The sequence below is a fragment of the Rhineura floridana genome, chromosome 2 (assembly GCF_030035675.1).
Source record: "Rhineura floridana isolate rRhiFlo1 chromosome 2, rRhiFlo1.hap2, whole genome shotgun sequence".
Taxonomy (NCBI): Eukaryota; Metazoa; Chordata; class Lepidosauria; order Squamata; family Rhineuridae; genus Rhineura; species Rhineura floridana.
The window spans coordinates 233,912,249-233,929,561 of NC_084481.1; the positions used below are offsets into that span (position 1 = coordinate 233,912,249).

The 17,313-nt window shown below is 47.5% G+C and overlaps 2 protein-coding genes across 3 annotated transcripts in view; one reads left to right on the forward strand and one right to left on the reverse strand.

The window, feature by feature from the left end:
• Positions 1-14,269, forward strand: part of PYGL (glycogen phosphorylase L) — an 80,403-nt gene extending 66,134 nt beyond the window's left edge. For both annotated transcript variants that reach the window (XM_061612571.1, XM_061612570.1), the window contains exons 19-21: positions 5,519-5,653; positions 9,979-10,045; positions 13,040-14,269. In XM_061612571.1, coding sequence (XP_061468555.1) covers positions 5,519-5,653; positions 9,979-10,045; positions 13,040-13,240 — 403 coding nt within the window. In that variant the 3' untranslated portion in view covers positions 13,241-14,269. The remainder of the gene's footprint in view (positions 1-5,518; positions 5,654-9,978; positions 10,046-13,039) is intronic.
• Positions 14,270-14,274: 5 nt separating this feature from the next.
• The window catches only part of ABHD12B (abhydrolase domain containing 12B), a 40,346-nt gene continuing 37,307 nt past the window's right edge, over positions 14,275-17,313 (reverse strand). Inside the window, exons 12-13 of the mRNA XM_061612575.1 lie at positions 17,136-17,260; positions 14,275-14,404 (exon numbers count right to left, since the gene is read on the reverse strand). Of these exons, the coding sequence (XP_061468559.1) occupies positions 14,380-14,404; positions 17,136-17,260 (150 nt within the window). The 3' untranslated portion in view covers positions 14,275-14,379. The remainder of the gene's footprint in view (positions 14,405-17,135; positions 17,261-17,313) is intronic.

Consider the following 17,313-nt stretch of genomic DNA (forward strand, 5'->3'; position numbering starts at 1 on the left):
AGTTGAACAGTGGTTTAAAGTTGAACTTCTTACATTTGGCAGGCTTGGGATTCCTGATGTTTTTGGATTTCTTAGTCTGCTTACTGGCAGCATGCACCAGAGGGGTCCTCTTTGCCAACTTGTCATTGCTTTTGCATTTAGCATTGGGCAGACCGTCAGGATTTCGTACTTCTTGGTGGTTTGTAAATTTCAAATTCAAATATTCTTGAAATTTCATTTATATTTCTCTTTTATTAATATAATCAGACAGAAAGCAAAAAAGGAAGGGGATGAGAGGTTGGTGAGCTCCTCTCAAACTGACTGGGGCTTGCATCTGACCAAGTCATACTTGGAGTAGACCCACTGAAATCAAGAGAGTTAAGTCAGTCATGACTAACTCGAGTCCCTCAATTTTTCTGTGGGATTGCTCTGAGTATACAACCCCAGGGCATTAACCCAAGTTCTTCCGGGGGGGGGGGAGATTTTATCCCTTGGCCTTATACTGAGTCAAACCATTGCTACATTTATGTCTGCGTTGTCTACACAACCTGGTGCGCTCCGGATGTTTCGGACTTTGTAGTTATGTGCCTCCAAGTCGATCACGACTTATGGCGATCCTATGAATCAGCAACCTCCAAGAGCATCTGTCGTGAACCACCCTGTTCAGATCTTGGAAATTCAGGTGTGTGGCTTCCTTTATGGAATCAATCCATCTCTTGTTTGGCCTTCCTCTTCTTCTACTCCTTTCTGTTTTCCCCAGCATTATTGTCTTTTCTAGTGAATCAGGTCTTCTCATGATGTGTCCAAAGTATGATAACCTCAGTTTCATCATTTTAGCTTCTAGTGACAGTTCTGGTTTAATTTGTTCTAACACCCAATTAAGAACATAAGAACATAAGAACATAAGAAGAGCCTGCTGGATCAGGCCAGTGGCCCATCTAGTCCAGCATCCTGTTCTCACAGTGGCCAACCAGGTGCCTGGGGGAAGCCCGCAAGCAGGACCCGACTGCAAGAACACTCTCCCCTCCTGAGGCTTCCAGCAACTGGTTTTCAGAAGCATGCTGCCTCTGACTAGGGTGGCAGAGCACAGCCATCACAGCTAGTAGCCATTGATAGCCCTGTCCTCCATGAATTTGTCTAATCTTCTTTTAAAGCCATCCAAGCTGGTGGCCATTACTGCATCCTGTGGGAGCAAATTCCATAGTTTAACTATGCACTGAGTAAAGAAGTACTTCCTTTTGTCTGTCCTGAATCTTCCAACATTCAGCTTCTTTGAATGTCCACGAGTTCTAGTATTATGAGAGAGGGAGAAGAACTTTTCTCTATCCACTTTCTCAATGCCATGCATAATTTTATACACTTCTATCATGTCTCCTCTGACCCGCCTTTTCTCTAAACTAAAAAGCCCCAAATGCTGCAACCTTTCCTCGTAAGGGAGTCGCTCCATCCCCTTGATCATTCTGGTTGCCCTCTTCTGAACCTTTTCCAACTCTAGAATATCCTTTTTGAGATGAGGCGACCAGAACTGTACACAGTATTCCAAATGCGGCCGCACCATAGATTTATACAACGGCATTATGATATCGGCTGTTTTATTTTCAATACCTTTCCTAATTATTGCTAGCATGGAATTTGCCTTTTTCACAGCTGCCGCACACTGGGTCGACATTTTCATCGTGCTGTCCACTACAACCCCGAGGTCTCTCTCCTGGTCGGTCACCGCCAGTTCAGACCCCATGAGCGTATATGTGAAATACAGATTTTTTGCTCCAATATACATAATTTTACACTTGTTTATATTGAATTGCATTTGCCATTTTTCTGCCCATTCACTCAGTTTGGAGAGGTCTTTTTGGAGCTCTTGGCAATCCCTTTTTGTTTTAACAACCCTGAACAATTTAGTGTCATCAGCAAACTTGGCCACTTCACTGTTCACTCCTAATTCTAGGTCATTAATGAACAAGTTGAAAAGTACAGGTCCCAATACCGATCCTTGAGGGACTCCACTTTCTACAGCCCTCCGTTGGGAGAACTGTCCGTTTATTCCTACTCTCTGCTTTCTGCTTCTTAACCAATTTCTTATCCACAAGAGGACCTCTCCTCTTATTCCATGACTGCTAAGCTTCCTCAGAAGCCTTTGGTGAGGTACCTTGTCAAACGCTTTTTGAAAGTCTAAGTACACTATGTCCACTGGATCACCTCTATCTATATGCTTGTTGACACTCTCAAAGAATTCTAATAGGTTACTGAGACAGGACTTTCCCTTGCAGAAGCCATGCTGGCTCTGCTTCAGCAAGGCTTGTTCTTCTATGTGCTTAGTTAATCTAGCTTTAATAATACTTTCTACCAGTTTTCCAGGGACAGAAGTTAAGCTAACTGGCCTGTAATTTCCAGGATCCCCTGTGGATCCCTTTTTGAAGATTGGCGTTACATTTGCCACTTTCCAGTCCTCAGGCACGGAGGAGGACCCGAGGGACAAGTTACATATTTTAGTTAGCAGATCAGCAATTTCACATTTGAGTTCTTTGAGAACTCTCGGGTGGATGCCATCCGGGCCCGGTGATTTGTCAGTTTTTATATTGTCCATTAAGCTTAGACCTTCCTCTCTCGTTACCACTATTTGTCTCAGTTCCTCAGAATCCCTTCCTGCAAATGTTAGTTCAGGTTCAGGGATCTGCCCTATATCTTCCACTGTGAAGACAGATGCAAAGAATTCATTTAGCTTCCCTGCAGTCTCCTTATCATTCTTTAGTACACCTTTGACTCCCTTATCATCCAAGGGTCCAATCGACTCCCTAGATGGTCTCCTGCTTTGAATGTATTTATAGAATTTTTTGTTGTTGGTTTTTATGTTCTTAGCAATGTGCTCCTCAAATTCTTTTTTAGCATCCCTTATTGTCTTCTTGCATTTCTTTTGCCAGAGTTTGTGTTCTTTTTTATTTTCTTCATTCGGACAAGACTTCCATTTTCTGAAGGAAGACTTTTTGCCTCTAAGAGCTTCCTTGACTTTGCTCGTTAACCATGCTGGCATCTTCTTGGCCCTGGCGGTACCTTTTCTGATCTGCGGTATGCACTCCAGTTGAGCTTCTAATATAGTGTTTTTAAACAACTTCCAAGCATTTTCGAGTGATGTGACCCTCTGGACTTTGTTTTTCAGCTTTCTTTTTACCAATCCCCTCATTTTTGTGAAGTTTCCTCTTTTGAAGTCAAATGTGACCGTGTTGGATTTTCTTGGCAATTGGCCAGTTACATGTATGTTTAATTTAATAGCACTGTGGTCACTGCTCCCAATCGGTTCAACAACACTTACATCTCGCACCAGGTCCCGGTCCCCACTGAGGATTAAGTCCAGGGTTGCCGTCCCTCTGGTCGGTTCCATGACCAACTGGTCTAGGGAATAGACAATTATTTGTCTTTTTTGCGGTCCATGCTATGCGCAAAGCTCTCCTCCAGCACCACATTTCAAATGAGTTGACTACACCTCTCCATATTCTGGCTGGGGCTGAAGGGAGTTGCTATCTGAAATATCTGGAGAGCACCAGGAGGGTGAAGGCTGGCATACACAGGCTGGCCAGGCCTCCCCCGTGTTTCAGGCAGGAGTCTTTTCCCAGCGCTACTTTGAGGCGCCAGGGATATCGGAGCCGGGCTCAGGAGGTACTTGCTGCCTTGCATGCAAAAGGTCCGAGGTTCAGTCCCCAGAGGCTCCAGGTGGGCTTGCTTGAAACCCTGAAGAGCTGCTTCCAGTCAGTGTAGACAGTTCAGAGCCAGATGGACCAACAGTCTGATTTGGGATAAGGCAATTTCCTGTATTCCTAGGAAGGCATCTGGGGCCTTTTTCATGCAAGGCATGTACTCTACCACTGAGCTACAGCCGTTTCCACAGACTGTGCACCCAGCATAGGACTCAGCTGCACGACCCTAGGAGTAAGAGTGAGCTAGTTGGAAAATCTTGGGTACCTTTGCTAGCCAAGGGCTCAGAAAAACAACGTCCATCTCAGAACCACAGATTTGCTCCATTGCCTTGCAGAGGGCCAGTTCTAAGAGGCATGGAGGTGTGCATGCGCATGTTGGCATGCATAGTAACATGTGCGCCAGGTGGCAACCCCCCCACAATCTCTGGCTGATGAAGGCTTTGCTCAGGCCGTCTCATGCCTTTGTTAGCAAGAGGAGTTGGACATTTTTTTTCCTTCTTGGATTGAAATCCAACCAGTAGGGGGTACTGCAAGCTTGCCTAGTTTGACACAGGCTTTTAAGAGCCCCGGAAGCTCTTTTCCAAGCCGGGCTCAGGAGAACCTTGCTGGCATCCCTGAAAGGGGAAGCCGCAAGAAATCCACCCCGGAAATAATAGGGTGCTAAATGACAAAGGCAGTGTGGTGTAGTGGTTAAGGTGTTGCACTACGACCTGGGAGACCAGAGTTTGAATCCCCACACAGCCATGAAGCTCCCTGGGTGACCTTGGGCCAGTTGCTGCCTCTCAGCCTCAGAGGGAGGCAATGGTAAAAAAAACCCTCTGGATACCGCTTACCATGAAAACCCTATTCGTAGGGTCGCCATGAGTCGGAATCGACTTGAAGGCAGTCCATTTCCATTTTGAAGTGTCAAAGGCAGTGCAATTAGCTGAAACTGCGAAAACATTTCAGGTTTGTATGGACACTGTTTTAACTGGAAAAGCAAGCAACACTGATGGTGATGCAGACTTTCATTAGCTTATAAATTCAGGGGTGGATTTCCAGAGCCTCCACCTGTTTGTTTAGGGCATAACGCCAGTCTTGAAAGGGAAAAGAGGGGGAGGAACAGCTATAAACGAATTACGTTATATGAGGACGCACCTCCAGCATTGGCCACTGTATAATGAATTTCAGAAGAATGAGCTCTGCTGGCAGCCTTGCCACCTACAGACAAGTCGATTAGAAAAGGGAAAGGAGAGGTGATGCTCTAGAGCAGCCTTTCCCAACCAGTGTGCCTCCAGATGTTGTTGGACCACAACTCCCACCAGCCAACACTGGTTGGGAAAGGCTGCTCTAGAGGTCCAAGGGCTGGGAGAAGAGATGTATTTTTGAGTGGGGGTCGGGGAAGAGAATACAACCCAAAACCTCACAGGGAAAGAAGAAATGAGATGATAGAGCTGAAGTGGGAGACCTTTTTTTGCCTTAAAGCTGCGTTTCAGTGGTTCTGGCGTCCCTCGTCCCTACGATTCAGGCCTGTAGCTGCGAGGTTTCTCCTCGCCAAATCGTGAGGGTTTGCATGTTTACAACTCCTGGCATAACAAAGTGAGATCGCTGCATGTGCGTGTGACAGACCACAGCAAGTGGGTAGCAGAGGTCTTAGGTTTCACAATTGTCCATAGCCACAGTATCCGCACCTGAACTGTCTGACTTAGTCCTTACCTGTTTTAGTCCCTTTAGATTGTACGCCTTTGTGGTAGGGATGCGGTTTTATTCATTTATTTTTCTGTGCAGTGCCGTCCGCATTAATGGCACTATAGAAATAAAGAACAATAATCAGTATGTGCGTTAAAAGTTTCCTGTCTCTCCACCAGGTACAAAGCTCAGGAATATTACGACAAGCTTCCTGAGCTGAAACAAGCTATCGATCAGATCAAGAGCGGCTTCTTTTCACCAAGAGAGCCTGACCTTTTCAAAGATTTGGTCAACATGTTGTTCTACCATGACCGGTGAGTGGAGAGCCCTTATCAGGTGCAGTAGTGTAGTAGCAAATTCAGAAGTCATGATAGTCAAAGCAACCTTCCTTTTAGCTGCTGTGTTGAGAATTAGGTCCTTGTTAATGACTTCTCCCACAGCAACAGACATCCCTAGGAGCCAATCATCATGAAAGGGGAGAGTGTTAGCTACTGAGAAGAGTCTTCTCAGTGGCTGATTCATCTCCTTTCACTCTGATTGGCTCCATTCAGCAGGAAAGTACAAGGAAGCATGTTAGAAGACTAACTCTCAGTGGCTAATCCACTTCCCTTTCATGCTGGTTGGCTTGTAGGATGCTGGAGATAAAGGGATCCTGCTGGGACCCTGCTCCTAAAAAAGTAAGGGGTCTAAGACTCCCTGAGAGCCTGGACAACTGCACCCCTGGGCAGGTGCCAGTTGCAGCTTTGGTTTTGAAATGGTTGCTTGTCCACTCTGCAACTTGATTGATTGGTTGATTGATTGAAACTTTATTTTTTACCCCGCCCTTTTTCCAAACTGGAACTCAGGGTGGCTTACAAATAAAACTACATGTAGTTAAAAACATAGAAAAACATACAATTAAAATACAATTAAACTATGCACAACCTTAAAACCGTAAAAGGCACTTAAAAATCTAAAAACAATTTAAAATAATACAGATAATAATATAAAACAATAAAACAAGCCTTGTAAAGCCCAATCCTAAACACCTTCTATCCCAAAAGCCTGTCAGAATAAAAAAGTCTGTACTTGCCGACAGAAGGATGGCAAGGAGGGGACCATTCGTGCCTCCCTGAGAAGGGAGTTCCAGAACCTAGGAGCAGCCACCAAGAAGGCCCTATCTCGCGTCCCCACCAATCGCACTTGCAAGGGTGTTGGGACTGAGAGAAGGGCCTCTTCTGAAGATCTCAGGGCCCGGGCGTATAGGGAGATACGGTCTGACAGATAGCCTGGACCTGGGCCGTATACGGCTTTAAAGGTCAAAACCAGCACTTTGAATTGTGACCGGAAACAAACTGGCAGCCAGTGGAGCTGTTGTAACAAGGGAGTTGTATGGTCCCTGTAACCAGCCCCTGTTAATACTCTGGCTGCAGCTCTTTGTACTAGTTTAAGTTTCCGAACAGTCTTCAAAGGCAGCCCCACGTAGAGCATGGTACAGTAATCTAAACGGGATGTAACTAAGGCATGCATCACCATAGACAAATCAGGCATTTCCAGGAACGGGCGCAGCTGGCGCACTAGTCTTAAATGGGCAAAGGCACTCCTGGCCACGGCCAAGACCTGGGCCTCCAAGTTCAGAGCAGAGTCCAGGAGCATACCCAAACTGCGAACCTGTGTCTTCAGGGGGAGTGTAACCCCATCCAGCACAGGCTGAATCCCTATTCCCTGATCTGCCCTTCGACTGACCAGGAGCACCTCTGTCGTGTCTGGATTTAGTTTCAATTTGTTCACCCTCATCCAGTCCATCACGAATGCCAGGCACTGGTTCAGGACCAGGACAGCTTCCTTGGCTTTAGGTGGAAAGGAGAAATAGAGTTGGGTGTCATCTGCATACTGATGGCACCGAACCCCAAAACCCCGTACAACCTCACCCACTGGTTTCATATAGATGTTAAATAACATGGGGGACAAAACTGAACCCTGAGGGACCCATAGGTCAACGACCAAGGAGTCGAACAGGAGTTCCCCAGCACCACCTTCTGAGTTCATCCCTCCAAAAAGGAATGGAGCCATCGTAACACGGTGCCCCCAAGTCCCATCCCAGCAAGGCGGTCCAGGAGGATACCATGGTCGATGGTATCGAACGCCGCTGAGAGGTCCAGTAGAACAAACAGGGACACACTCCCCCTGTCCAGCTCTCTGCGAAGGTTATCCACCAAGGCGACCAAAGCTGTCTCTGTCCCATAACCAGGCCTGAAACCAGACTGAAATGGATCCAGATAATCCATTTCATCCAAGAATCTCTGGAGCTGGGCGGCCACCACACGCTCTATTACCTTGCCCAAAAATGGAATGTTGGAGACTGGCCGATAATTTCCCATTATGGAGGGATCCAGGGATGGCTTTTTCAACAAAGGCCGTACAACTGCCTCTTTTAGGCACGATGGAATTCTGCCTTGTTGTAAAGAGGCATTAACTACTCCCCTCACCCACTCAGCCAGTCTCCCTCTGGCACTTTTAATGTGTCAATCGCAGCAGGGCCTGTTTTCGTTGACCCTCTGCTCTGGAAAAAGTTTAAGCAATAGATAGGGAATCTGGGGGGGGGGCAGATAATGTTGCCCAATCTCTCATCATCCCTGACCGTCGGCCAGATTGGCTAGGGCTGATGGAGTCCAACAACATCTGGAGGGCCACAGTTCCCCATTCCTGTTTTAGATGAGTTTATTTATTTATTACATTTATATACCGCTCCATAGCCAAAGCTGTCTGGGCGATTTACAAAAATTATTTTAATTTAAACTATTTATAGTTTAAAACAACAGCTGGTATAGCACAGTGGGGAGGAGAGCCTGGCTGGGAGTCCAGAGTCGGTGAGTTCAAATCCCCGCTTGTGTCTCCTGGATGTCAAGGGCCAGCTAAAGATCACCCCACAGGGAGTGGCTCAGGGGTTACGTGCCCTGCCACCTGTGCAGCCGTGGGCAAGCTGCATAGTCCCAAGGAGCCCAGTTGCCCCCCAGCTGGCACGTGCGGACAAGGAAGGGGCTGGCTTGTGCGGCTGTGGCAAGCTGAGCAGGCCCTAGCCAGCTGGGGAGGACTAGCCTTAGAGGGAGGCAATGGGAAACCCCCTCGGAATACCGCTTACCATGAAAACCCTATTCGTAGGGTAGCCATAAATCGGGATCGACTTGAAGGCAGTCCATTTCCATTTTCATACTTTAAAACTATAGCTCATATTTTGCTTACTGTGAAAGGGTTTCGCTGCCTTATCCACAGCTAGGATTATGTGATACCGTCAGCAGCTAGTAGTGATGATGAGGACAGATGGGGGGACCCCCAGTGAGAAGCAGACCCAGATTTCATCTGCTTCATCCTGACATTCATATAAAGTCAAAGGAATCTGGAGCTTCAGGCAGTGGGGTTTTTATTGTGTGCCTTCCTCAAGTCCAACCTCTGCTTAACCTGGTGCCCTCCAGATGTGGTTGGACTCCAGCGCCCATCAGCCCCTAGCCGGTGCAATCATTGGCGAAGGCTGTACAGCAAAGGCAGTGAACCTGCGGCCCTCCTGGATTAGAGCTCCCATCATCCTCACACATTGCCCTTGCTGGCTGCGGCTGATGAGAGCTGGAGTCCAGCCGTGTCTGCCAGGCCACAGCTTCCCTATCGATTCTAAGCAGTAAAACGAGCACGCGGACCCAGCATCATCTTTGCAGCATTTTGTCACACACTGATGTGACCAAGCAGTGGAACCCAGGAAGGAGTTACGCAGGGGAAGTGGGAGGAGCTGTGCAGATAAGATTGTCCTCCCTCTGCTCAGTGGTCGGGGGCCTCGCAAGGCACAGGGAATGCATGGCACCCCTAGCCGTGGAGGCTTCTCAAGACCACAGTCCATTGGAGGTCCAGGTGCCAAGTGCAAGTTGGCAGGAGATGCTCATCGCCGCCATGATGGCCTTGCTTGTGAGCTTCTCAGGAGCTCCTGGCTGGCTACTCTTGCAGGCAGAGCCATGGACTTGGGGCAGTTTGATCTAATCCAAGGGTGGGGCATCTCAGACTTGGGGGCTGATTTCGGCCTTCCAGAGGTCTCTATCTGGCCATGAGACTCTCCCTCAGCCGTGCTGCTCACTGGCCCTCCTCTGTGTCTTTTGATGGGCTAAAATGTGTCCTTGACCTGTGATCATGCCTGGATAGAAAGGCAGAGGGGCGTGTGTAAACGTGTGTGGCTGGAACTTAGCATTGCTCCGCCTATTTCTGTCTTTGGCCCCACCCACAACTGGCATGCAGCCTCTGGAAGGTTCCTCATGAGGGGATGCAGTCCTTGGGCTGAAGGCGCTTCCCCACATCTGGTCTAATCCAGTAGGCTGTCAGTTAGGGGCCTGTTGTGAACCTTATTGTCATGTTGTTGTTGTTGTTGTTATTTTGGCCAGGATGCATGTTTGCATATAAAAACATTTATGTACCGCCCTCTCACAGAATGTCAGGGCAACGTACAGCAACATAAAAACATTTAGAAACTACAAAAGAGTCGTTGAAATGTCTGGCTACTCGAGAGACATTTTAAACAAGGATGGCAGACTTGACAACGGCTTGAGCCCCTTCTGATTCTGCGAGCCCATGCACAGGGCCTTCAGCCCATTTAATACACTCTCTGATGTTCCTTTAATAGGTTCAAAGTCTTTGCAGACTATGAAGCTTACGTCAGATGTCAAGACAGTGTCGGTGAACTCTACATGGTAAGCTGGGTGTGGGGCTTCCGGCTGGTCACCCCAGATGGGGCAGGGGGCTGAGGCCCAGAGGCCGGTAACAGACCTGACCAGCCGCAGCTCAGGGGCAGAGCATCTGCTTTTGCAGAAGTTCTTGGGTCCAGTGCCCAATGGAATCCCCAGGGAGGGCTTGGATGAGGAGGTTCAGGGAATACCTATCAGATTTGCAGATGATATAAAATTGGGAGGGATAGATAATACCCTGGAGGACAGAAATAAAATTCAAAGGGATCTCGATAGGCTGGAGCACTGGGCGGAAAACAACACAATGAAATTTAACAGGGATAAGTGCAAAGTTCTACACTTAGGAAAAAGAAACTAAATGCCCAGTTATAAGATGGGGGATACTTGGCTCAGCAGTATGACATGCGAGAAGGATCTTGGAATTGTCGTTGATCGCAAGCTGAATATGAGCCAACAGTGTGATGTGGCTGCAAAAAAGGCAAATGCTATTTTAGGCTGCATTAACTGAAGTATTGTTTCCAAATTGCGTGAAGTATTGGTTCCCCTCTATTCGGCACTGGTTAGGCCTCATCTTGAATACTGTGTCCAATTCTAGACACTGCACTTTAAGAAGGATGCAGACAAACTGGAACAGGTTCCGGGGAGGGCAGTGAGGATGATCAGGGGACTGGAAACAAAGCCCTATGAAGAGAGACTGAAAGAACTGGACATGTTTAGCTTTGAGAAGACTGAGGAGAGATATGAGAGCACTCTTCTGCCACACAGAGGAGGGCCGGGATCTCTTTTCGATCGTCCCAGAGTTCAGGACACGGAATAATGGGCTCAAGTTGCAGGAAGCCAGATTTCGACGGGACATCAGGAAAAACTTCCTAACTGTTAAGGCCATATGACAATGGAACCAATGACCTAGAGAGGTAGTGGGCTCCGACACTGGAGGCATTCAAGAGGCAGCTGGACAGGCATGCTTTAATTTGGATCCCTGCATTGAGCAGGGGGTTGGACTTGATGGCCTCATAGTCCCCTTCCAACTCTTGTATTCTGCGATTCTGGGCTCCCTCCCTGAAACCCTGGAGAGCCACTGCCAGTCAGTGTAGACTATACTGAGCTAGATGGACCAGTATAAGGTAGCTTCCTGCATTCTTGTTTTATTTGGGGGACTTGGGAAGGTGGGAGGCAGCAAGGGTCCATTGTTTCAATCTCTCATCTTCTCAGATGTTCCGCATATCATGAGAGGATGCACCGTCATCCACTTTCCAGGGTTCTCCCACTAGGCAGCGTGCTTTGGGGGCAGTGAGAGGACAGAAGATAAAGTGGGTGTCAGATGTGGTGGTGGTGCGGGAGGGAGAAAGGGATCCCTTGAGAAGAGGCAGCATGACCTGGACAACTCTGACATGCTTCTTCGAATCACCACCTCCCTAGGTCATTGGTCCCATTGTCGTACCGCTGTAACAGTCAGGAAGTTTTTTCTGATATTCAGTCGAAATCTGGCTTCCTGCAACAAGCCCATTATTCCGTGTCCTGCACTCTGGGATGATCGAGAAGAGATCCCGGCCCCCCTCTGCGTGGCAACCTTTCAAGACCTTGAAGAGTGCGATCCTATCTCCCCTCAGTACTCTCTTCTCAAGGCTAAACAGGCCCAGTTCTTTCAATCTCTACTCATAGGGTTTTTCAAGGTGCTTACAGATTGACCGCTTTATAATCTGCTCCGGAATTTGCCCAGGGATTGACGTCTTCAGTGTGTATACCAGGAGTGGCTTGGGGGGGGGGGGGAACCAGTGGCCCTCCGAGTAGGGTGACCATCATTTTGTCATTTCAAAAAGAGTACATTTGGCTTCGATAATGAAAAGTAAGAGTATGCTGTTGCACCATCTCAAAAAGAGTACATGTACTCTTGAAAGAGTACGGTTGGTAATCCTACGTCCGAGATGTTTTTGGACTCCCAGCATGACTGACGGCCAAGAATGATGGTAGTTGGGAGTCCACCACCATCTGGAGGGGGCCATAGGTCCCCTGTCTGTGATGCTTGATAGATGGTCCAGAGCTAGATGCAGCAACAATCTGACTCGGTTTGAGGTGTGCCCCCCACATCCCCTCCCCCAGAGCCCCTGAAATCCTCCTGTAGCCTTGGATCCTCGTGACTCTGTCACAGGGTGGGGAGTGCATCATGGGACAAGAAGATCCTTTTAGGAAATGCTCCCAACTTTAGACAAACCTAATGGGGCAAACTACTGCTTTGAGTTGCCGTGGGGGGGGCACTTTATTTGGAGACGTGAAAAGAGGGGGAAAGGGTTAAATCTCATTTGGACCATACATACCTCCATTCAGTAGTTTGTGGCCTGAAATGATTCCTCTTTTGCAGCTTCCTGGAAGCGTTTATTTACCACTTCCTGGGTCACTTGTAGTGATTTAAGCATACCTGTAGCTCAGAGGTGGCTAACCTGTGGCCTTCCGGATGCTGCTGTACCATAAGCTCTGACCATTGGCCCTGCTGGTGGGGCTGATGGAGTGCAGAACATTGGGAGGGCCACAGGTTCCCCATCTTGGCTGTAGTTTACACCCTTCTCTTCTTGTTACAATTCAGCAGAAAGGATGAACAGTCTCTCCTTCATCCCTCTATTTTCATATCTTCTGTAAAGATTTGAAAACTGCAGAGATATCTCCCACTAGGATCTTCTAACACTTCTTGGCTTTGGACGGTGCCTAGTTTTTCTCTGCCCTACATTGCTTTTTTCCTCTTATGCATGCTGTATCTCCTTCATAGTTCTTATCATACTCCCTTGTTCATTTGCTCCTTGGAAGACCACCACCTAAAATGTAAAATTTTGTGTCAAACTTCCCTATCCTGAAACTCGAGGAATAGGTTGGCCTAGAACTTGAAACAAACTATGGCTTGCTACCACAGAGGGTTGTTTTACGATTGAAAATAACTTTGCACATGGAAGTACGACCATCACGATTCCAAAATCTGGTTCTTTTTTTTGGTTGTGTGTCCTTTTTCAGAACTCCAAGGAATGGACCAAGATGGTGATCAGAAACATCGCCGCCTCCGGGAAGTTCTCCAGCGACAGGACCATCAAGGAGTATGCGCGAGACATCTGGAACGTTGAACCTTCTGACCTGAAGATCCCGCCCCCCAACGTGCCCCGGGATGTTGCGGATGAGATGCTGGCTAACAACACCTCTGAAAAGACGCATGTGTGAATTTGCTAGAATGCTAGCTCTGCTTGTGTTAGTGTGCTGTACTGTACATGGGCAATGCAAGCTCATCCTTGTTTAGTAACATAACAGTAGTAAAGGTTTGGGGCTGCTCTTTTTCTTTCTGCTTGTAAGCACTGAAGGTGACCTGAGTATTATGTGAATTCTGCAGAAGTGTCAGCAAAAAAGGGATGTGTCCTCTACTAATGTAAACTGCTTCGAGTGTCAGAACTCCTCCTTTCTTCCTTTGGAAGCCTAAGAACTGTAGCTTCATGACCCTTTTTAAAGCTCCCATGATGGAGTTGCTGATGCTTCTGCAAAACCAGTTTCTAGGATGCAGGGGTGGGGGGGGAAGCCATGAATTGAATCTTAAAGCCTGTAGCATAGACTATCCTTTGGATATAATATTCTTACAGCACATTCTTGCCAATGGCAAGATCAAGTCATCCAGTTGTTTTTGCATCTTCTTTTTAAGGAAAACAAAGGAAGTTGCACAAAATGCATCTCCATCAAATTATCACTTAGCAGAGGGCACAGAATCCATTTTGTGAGAGAGGTGTTAAAATGGGCATTTGGTGGAACTACTGAGGAAGCAACACGACTTTCTGGAGTCTTAAGGTTGCTGTCGTGGTCAAGGGTCTTCCCTCAAGAGGCAGAGTCTGGAACTCCACTTGCCTATAATTAGTCCTAAATAGCTGGACCAAAGCGCTTTAAAGGCTACCCTGTAGTATAACAACTGGTGCTATGTATTCAGTGCCGCTTGGTGCATGGAGGAAGTCTCGCCAAGGGAGTATTGAGCAGCTACACCCTGACTTCTTGCATGCACCTAGAAAGATGCGCTAAGTCAGAAGAGGGAAAAGGGTGTTCTGCTCAGTTAGTGCTTAAAGTATCCTCGGTGCATCAGCACACACAAAAAAAGTCTTTGCAAGGCCTGCAAGCATCTGTTACTGTTGCCATTTCCCTGCTTTGTTTGTGGGTCCAGTCTACAAATCGTGCATTCCTGAAAATTCGCCCAATAAAATAAAATGAAATTCACGCTCTTCCTTTTTCACTATTCATTTTATTATGTGTGGAAAATCAGTCCAAAAAACTGTGAACTCTGCGTGTTGAAGCGACATCTATGGCTTCTTTTTGCTGTTCTGATGTCACTTAATGCTCTTGAGGAAGTTTCTGTCGGGGCAGGGAACGAAGAGAGATTATTTATATTCTTTCTAGTTAGAGCCATGGAAAAATCTACCTTGCGCTAAAACTGTTATGTACACTCAAGGTGGTACCTTCTGAAAATACATGTATATGAAAGCAGCATGCACGTATTCACCATTTCCGTATATATGGAAGGTGTTCATGCCCCCAGTTTAAAAAACTGTCACAACTTGTGTCCCATCAGGCACTCCGGGGCTGTCTTCCCATGCACCTAGGTCAGGGGCAGCCAATGTGGTGCCCCCTAGCTGTTGCTGGACTACAACTCCCATCTGCCCCAGGCAGCATAACCATTGGCCAGGGATTGATGGGAGTTGTTGTCTAATGACATCTGGAGAGAAGCATATTGGCTGTCCCTGACCTAGGTCATCAGACGGGGCCTGTCACCTAGTGCCGGCATTGTCTGACGTCAGGTTGACTGGAATAAAGGACAGTGGCCTCATTCTGGAGCGCCCTCCCTAAGGGAGGTTGGCAGACCTGTGCAGTTCTAGTTTCTAGGGCAAGAGAAGCTAATCTGCAGCCCTCCAGATGTTGCTAGACTCCAACTCCCATCATCCCTGACCACTGGCCATCCTGGGTGGAAGCTGGAGTCCAAACAGCATCTGCAGAGGCTACAGGTTTCCCCACACCCTGATCTCCAGGAGGCCAGTTAACTTCATATTGTTCCAGCAAGCATTTGGGAACTGTGAATTTTGTTCCATGCTTAACTCATTGCAACCTGATGCTGTTATGTTAATATGATGTGCTGGATTTTTAATTGGGTTGTGGTTTTTCTGTTTGTTGCCCCTGGGCAGCATCTTCGCCCTTGGCTCTGGAAGGCCTGCCAGCCAGCTGAGAGCCATCTAGGACCACCCTGCAGAGCTGGTTTGGTGCTGCCCTTGGTCCTGGAGTGGAGGGACACAGACACACAAAAGTCCCAATTCCTTGCACTGATCACAGAACTTTTTTCTCCTTTGCATTACTGAGAAGATTGTTCTGCTTATGTGGAAGGTGGGGAGGGCTGAGCAGTCTCTCAGCAAGGTGCAAGAGCATGAATGGTGGTCTAGCTTGGAAAGAGGCGAATGGCGATGAGGCACATGTGGCCTCTTACAGTCTACACTCACATAAGTGCACCGTGGTGTAAAATGTCCCGGGGGGGGGAGCCACCTTCCCCCATACCTCCTGGCCTCCTTATTTATTATTTAATTTGTATCCCGCCCTTCCTCCCAGCAGGAGCCCAGGGTGGCAAACAAAGCGCTAAAAACACTTCAAAACATAATAAAAACAGATCTTAAAATACATTAAAACAAAACAGCATTAAAAACATTTAACTTTAAAAAAGGGTTATACATTATTAAAAAACATATTAAGTGTGGACTGTGCCTAATGCCTTTTCTTTTTCTTCCACCACAACCCCCCTCCCATGGTGTGGTTCTTTTAAAAAAAATAACAGTTGGTGTGCATTGACAATTGCACAGCCCTGGCCCTGTGCAGAAGGGGAACTAGCCCGTGATGGGATTTGCAGCCAGTGACTGTTTGATTCCCCGCCCCTTTTCAGATGCACTACCGCAGCCTTCCCTGAGTTAGTTTTGGACTACAGTGCCCATCAGCATCATTAAGTTATCTGGAAGACAACCAGGTTGGAGAAGGGTGCACTGCTTGTTTAATTGTTACTCAGCGCATGTGGGGCTAGCTGTGCTAAACCCACACTCAGGACATAAGAAGGGCCTACTGGATCAGACCAACAGCCCACCTCGTCCAGCATCCTATTCACACAGTGGCTAGCCAGATGCCCCAAAGGGAAGTCCACAAGCAACAACATCTTCCCCACTTGCAATTCCCAGTAAGTGGTGTTGAGAGACACGCAGCCTCAGTCACCCAAGGTCTTCCGCAGCCGTTAGGGACCAGTGGCCGTTGTTCTCCATGGGTTTGCCTAATTTTTATTTATTTATTTATTTATTGAATGTATTAGTCGCCCATCTGGCTGGCTGTCCAGCCGCTCTGGGCGACGTACAACATAGGCATACAATACGTAGGCATTAAAAATCTAAAAACAATGAAGATAAAATCTAACCCACCCCAAAAGCCTGCCTGAAGAGCCAGGTCTTCAAGGCCCGGCAGAAGCTCATCACAGAAGCCTCATCTTTTAAAGCCATTTAAAAACTTGTATAATGGCATTATGGTAGAGGCAGTTTTCATTCCGATCCCTTTCCCAACATCTTGAGCGTGGCGTTTGCCTCTTTCACAGCCATTGCACACTGCATCAACATCTTCATCAAGCTATCCGTTATGACCCCAAGATCTTGTTCCTGGTCAGTCACTCCCACAGAGGAACATACATGCAAAATTATGGGGTATCTGCCCCAACGTGTGTGACTTTGCACGTACTTCCGTTGCATTGCATCTGCCGTTTTTCTGCCCATTTCTTCAGATCCTTTTGGAACTCCTCATAATCCCTTTTTGTTTTAACTACACTGGCCAATTTGGTATCTTCAGCAAACTGGGCCACCCCACTGCTCAGCCCTAACTCTGGATTATTTGGGAGCAAGTTAAAAAGCACAGGCCCCGCCAACCCTTGCGATTCTTCTCCAAATGGATTCGCCCAGCCATGAGCGAATGTGTGTGTATGTGTTGGAACAGACAACTCTCCCGGAAACCAGAGGCCAGGAACCTCTTTCCGCAAAAGTGCCGTGCGGCCACAGCCATGCTTCAACCTGCTTACTTCAGAATGCCTGCAAGATCCGGGTGGAAGGCGATGTAGTCGTGTCCTAAACCCATGGCAGCAGGAAAGGAAATAAACTTGACGTTTTCTTTCCTCTGGGAGGCGTTGTATGCGATCTCAAAGAGCTGAAAGGGAAGGAGTGAGTCATTGGCACTTGGGTCTAGACGGCAGGAGCTGC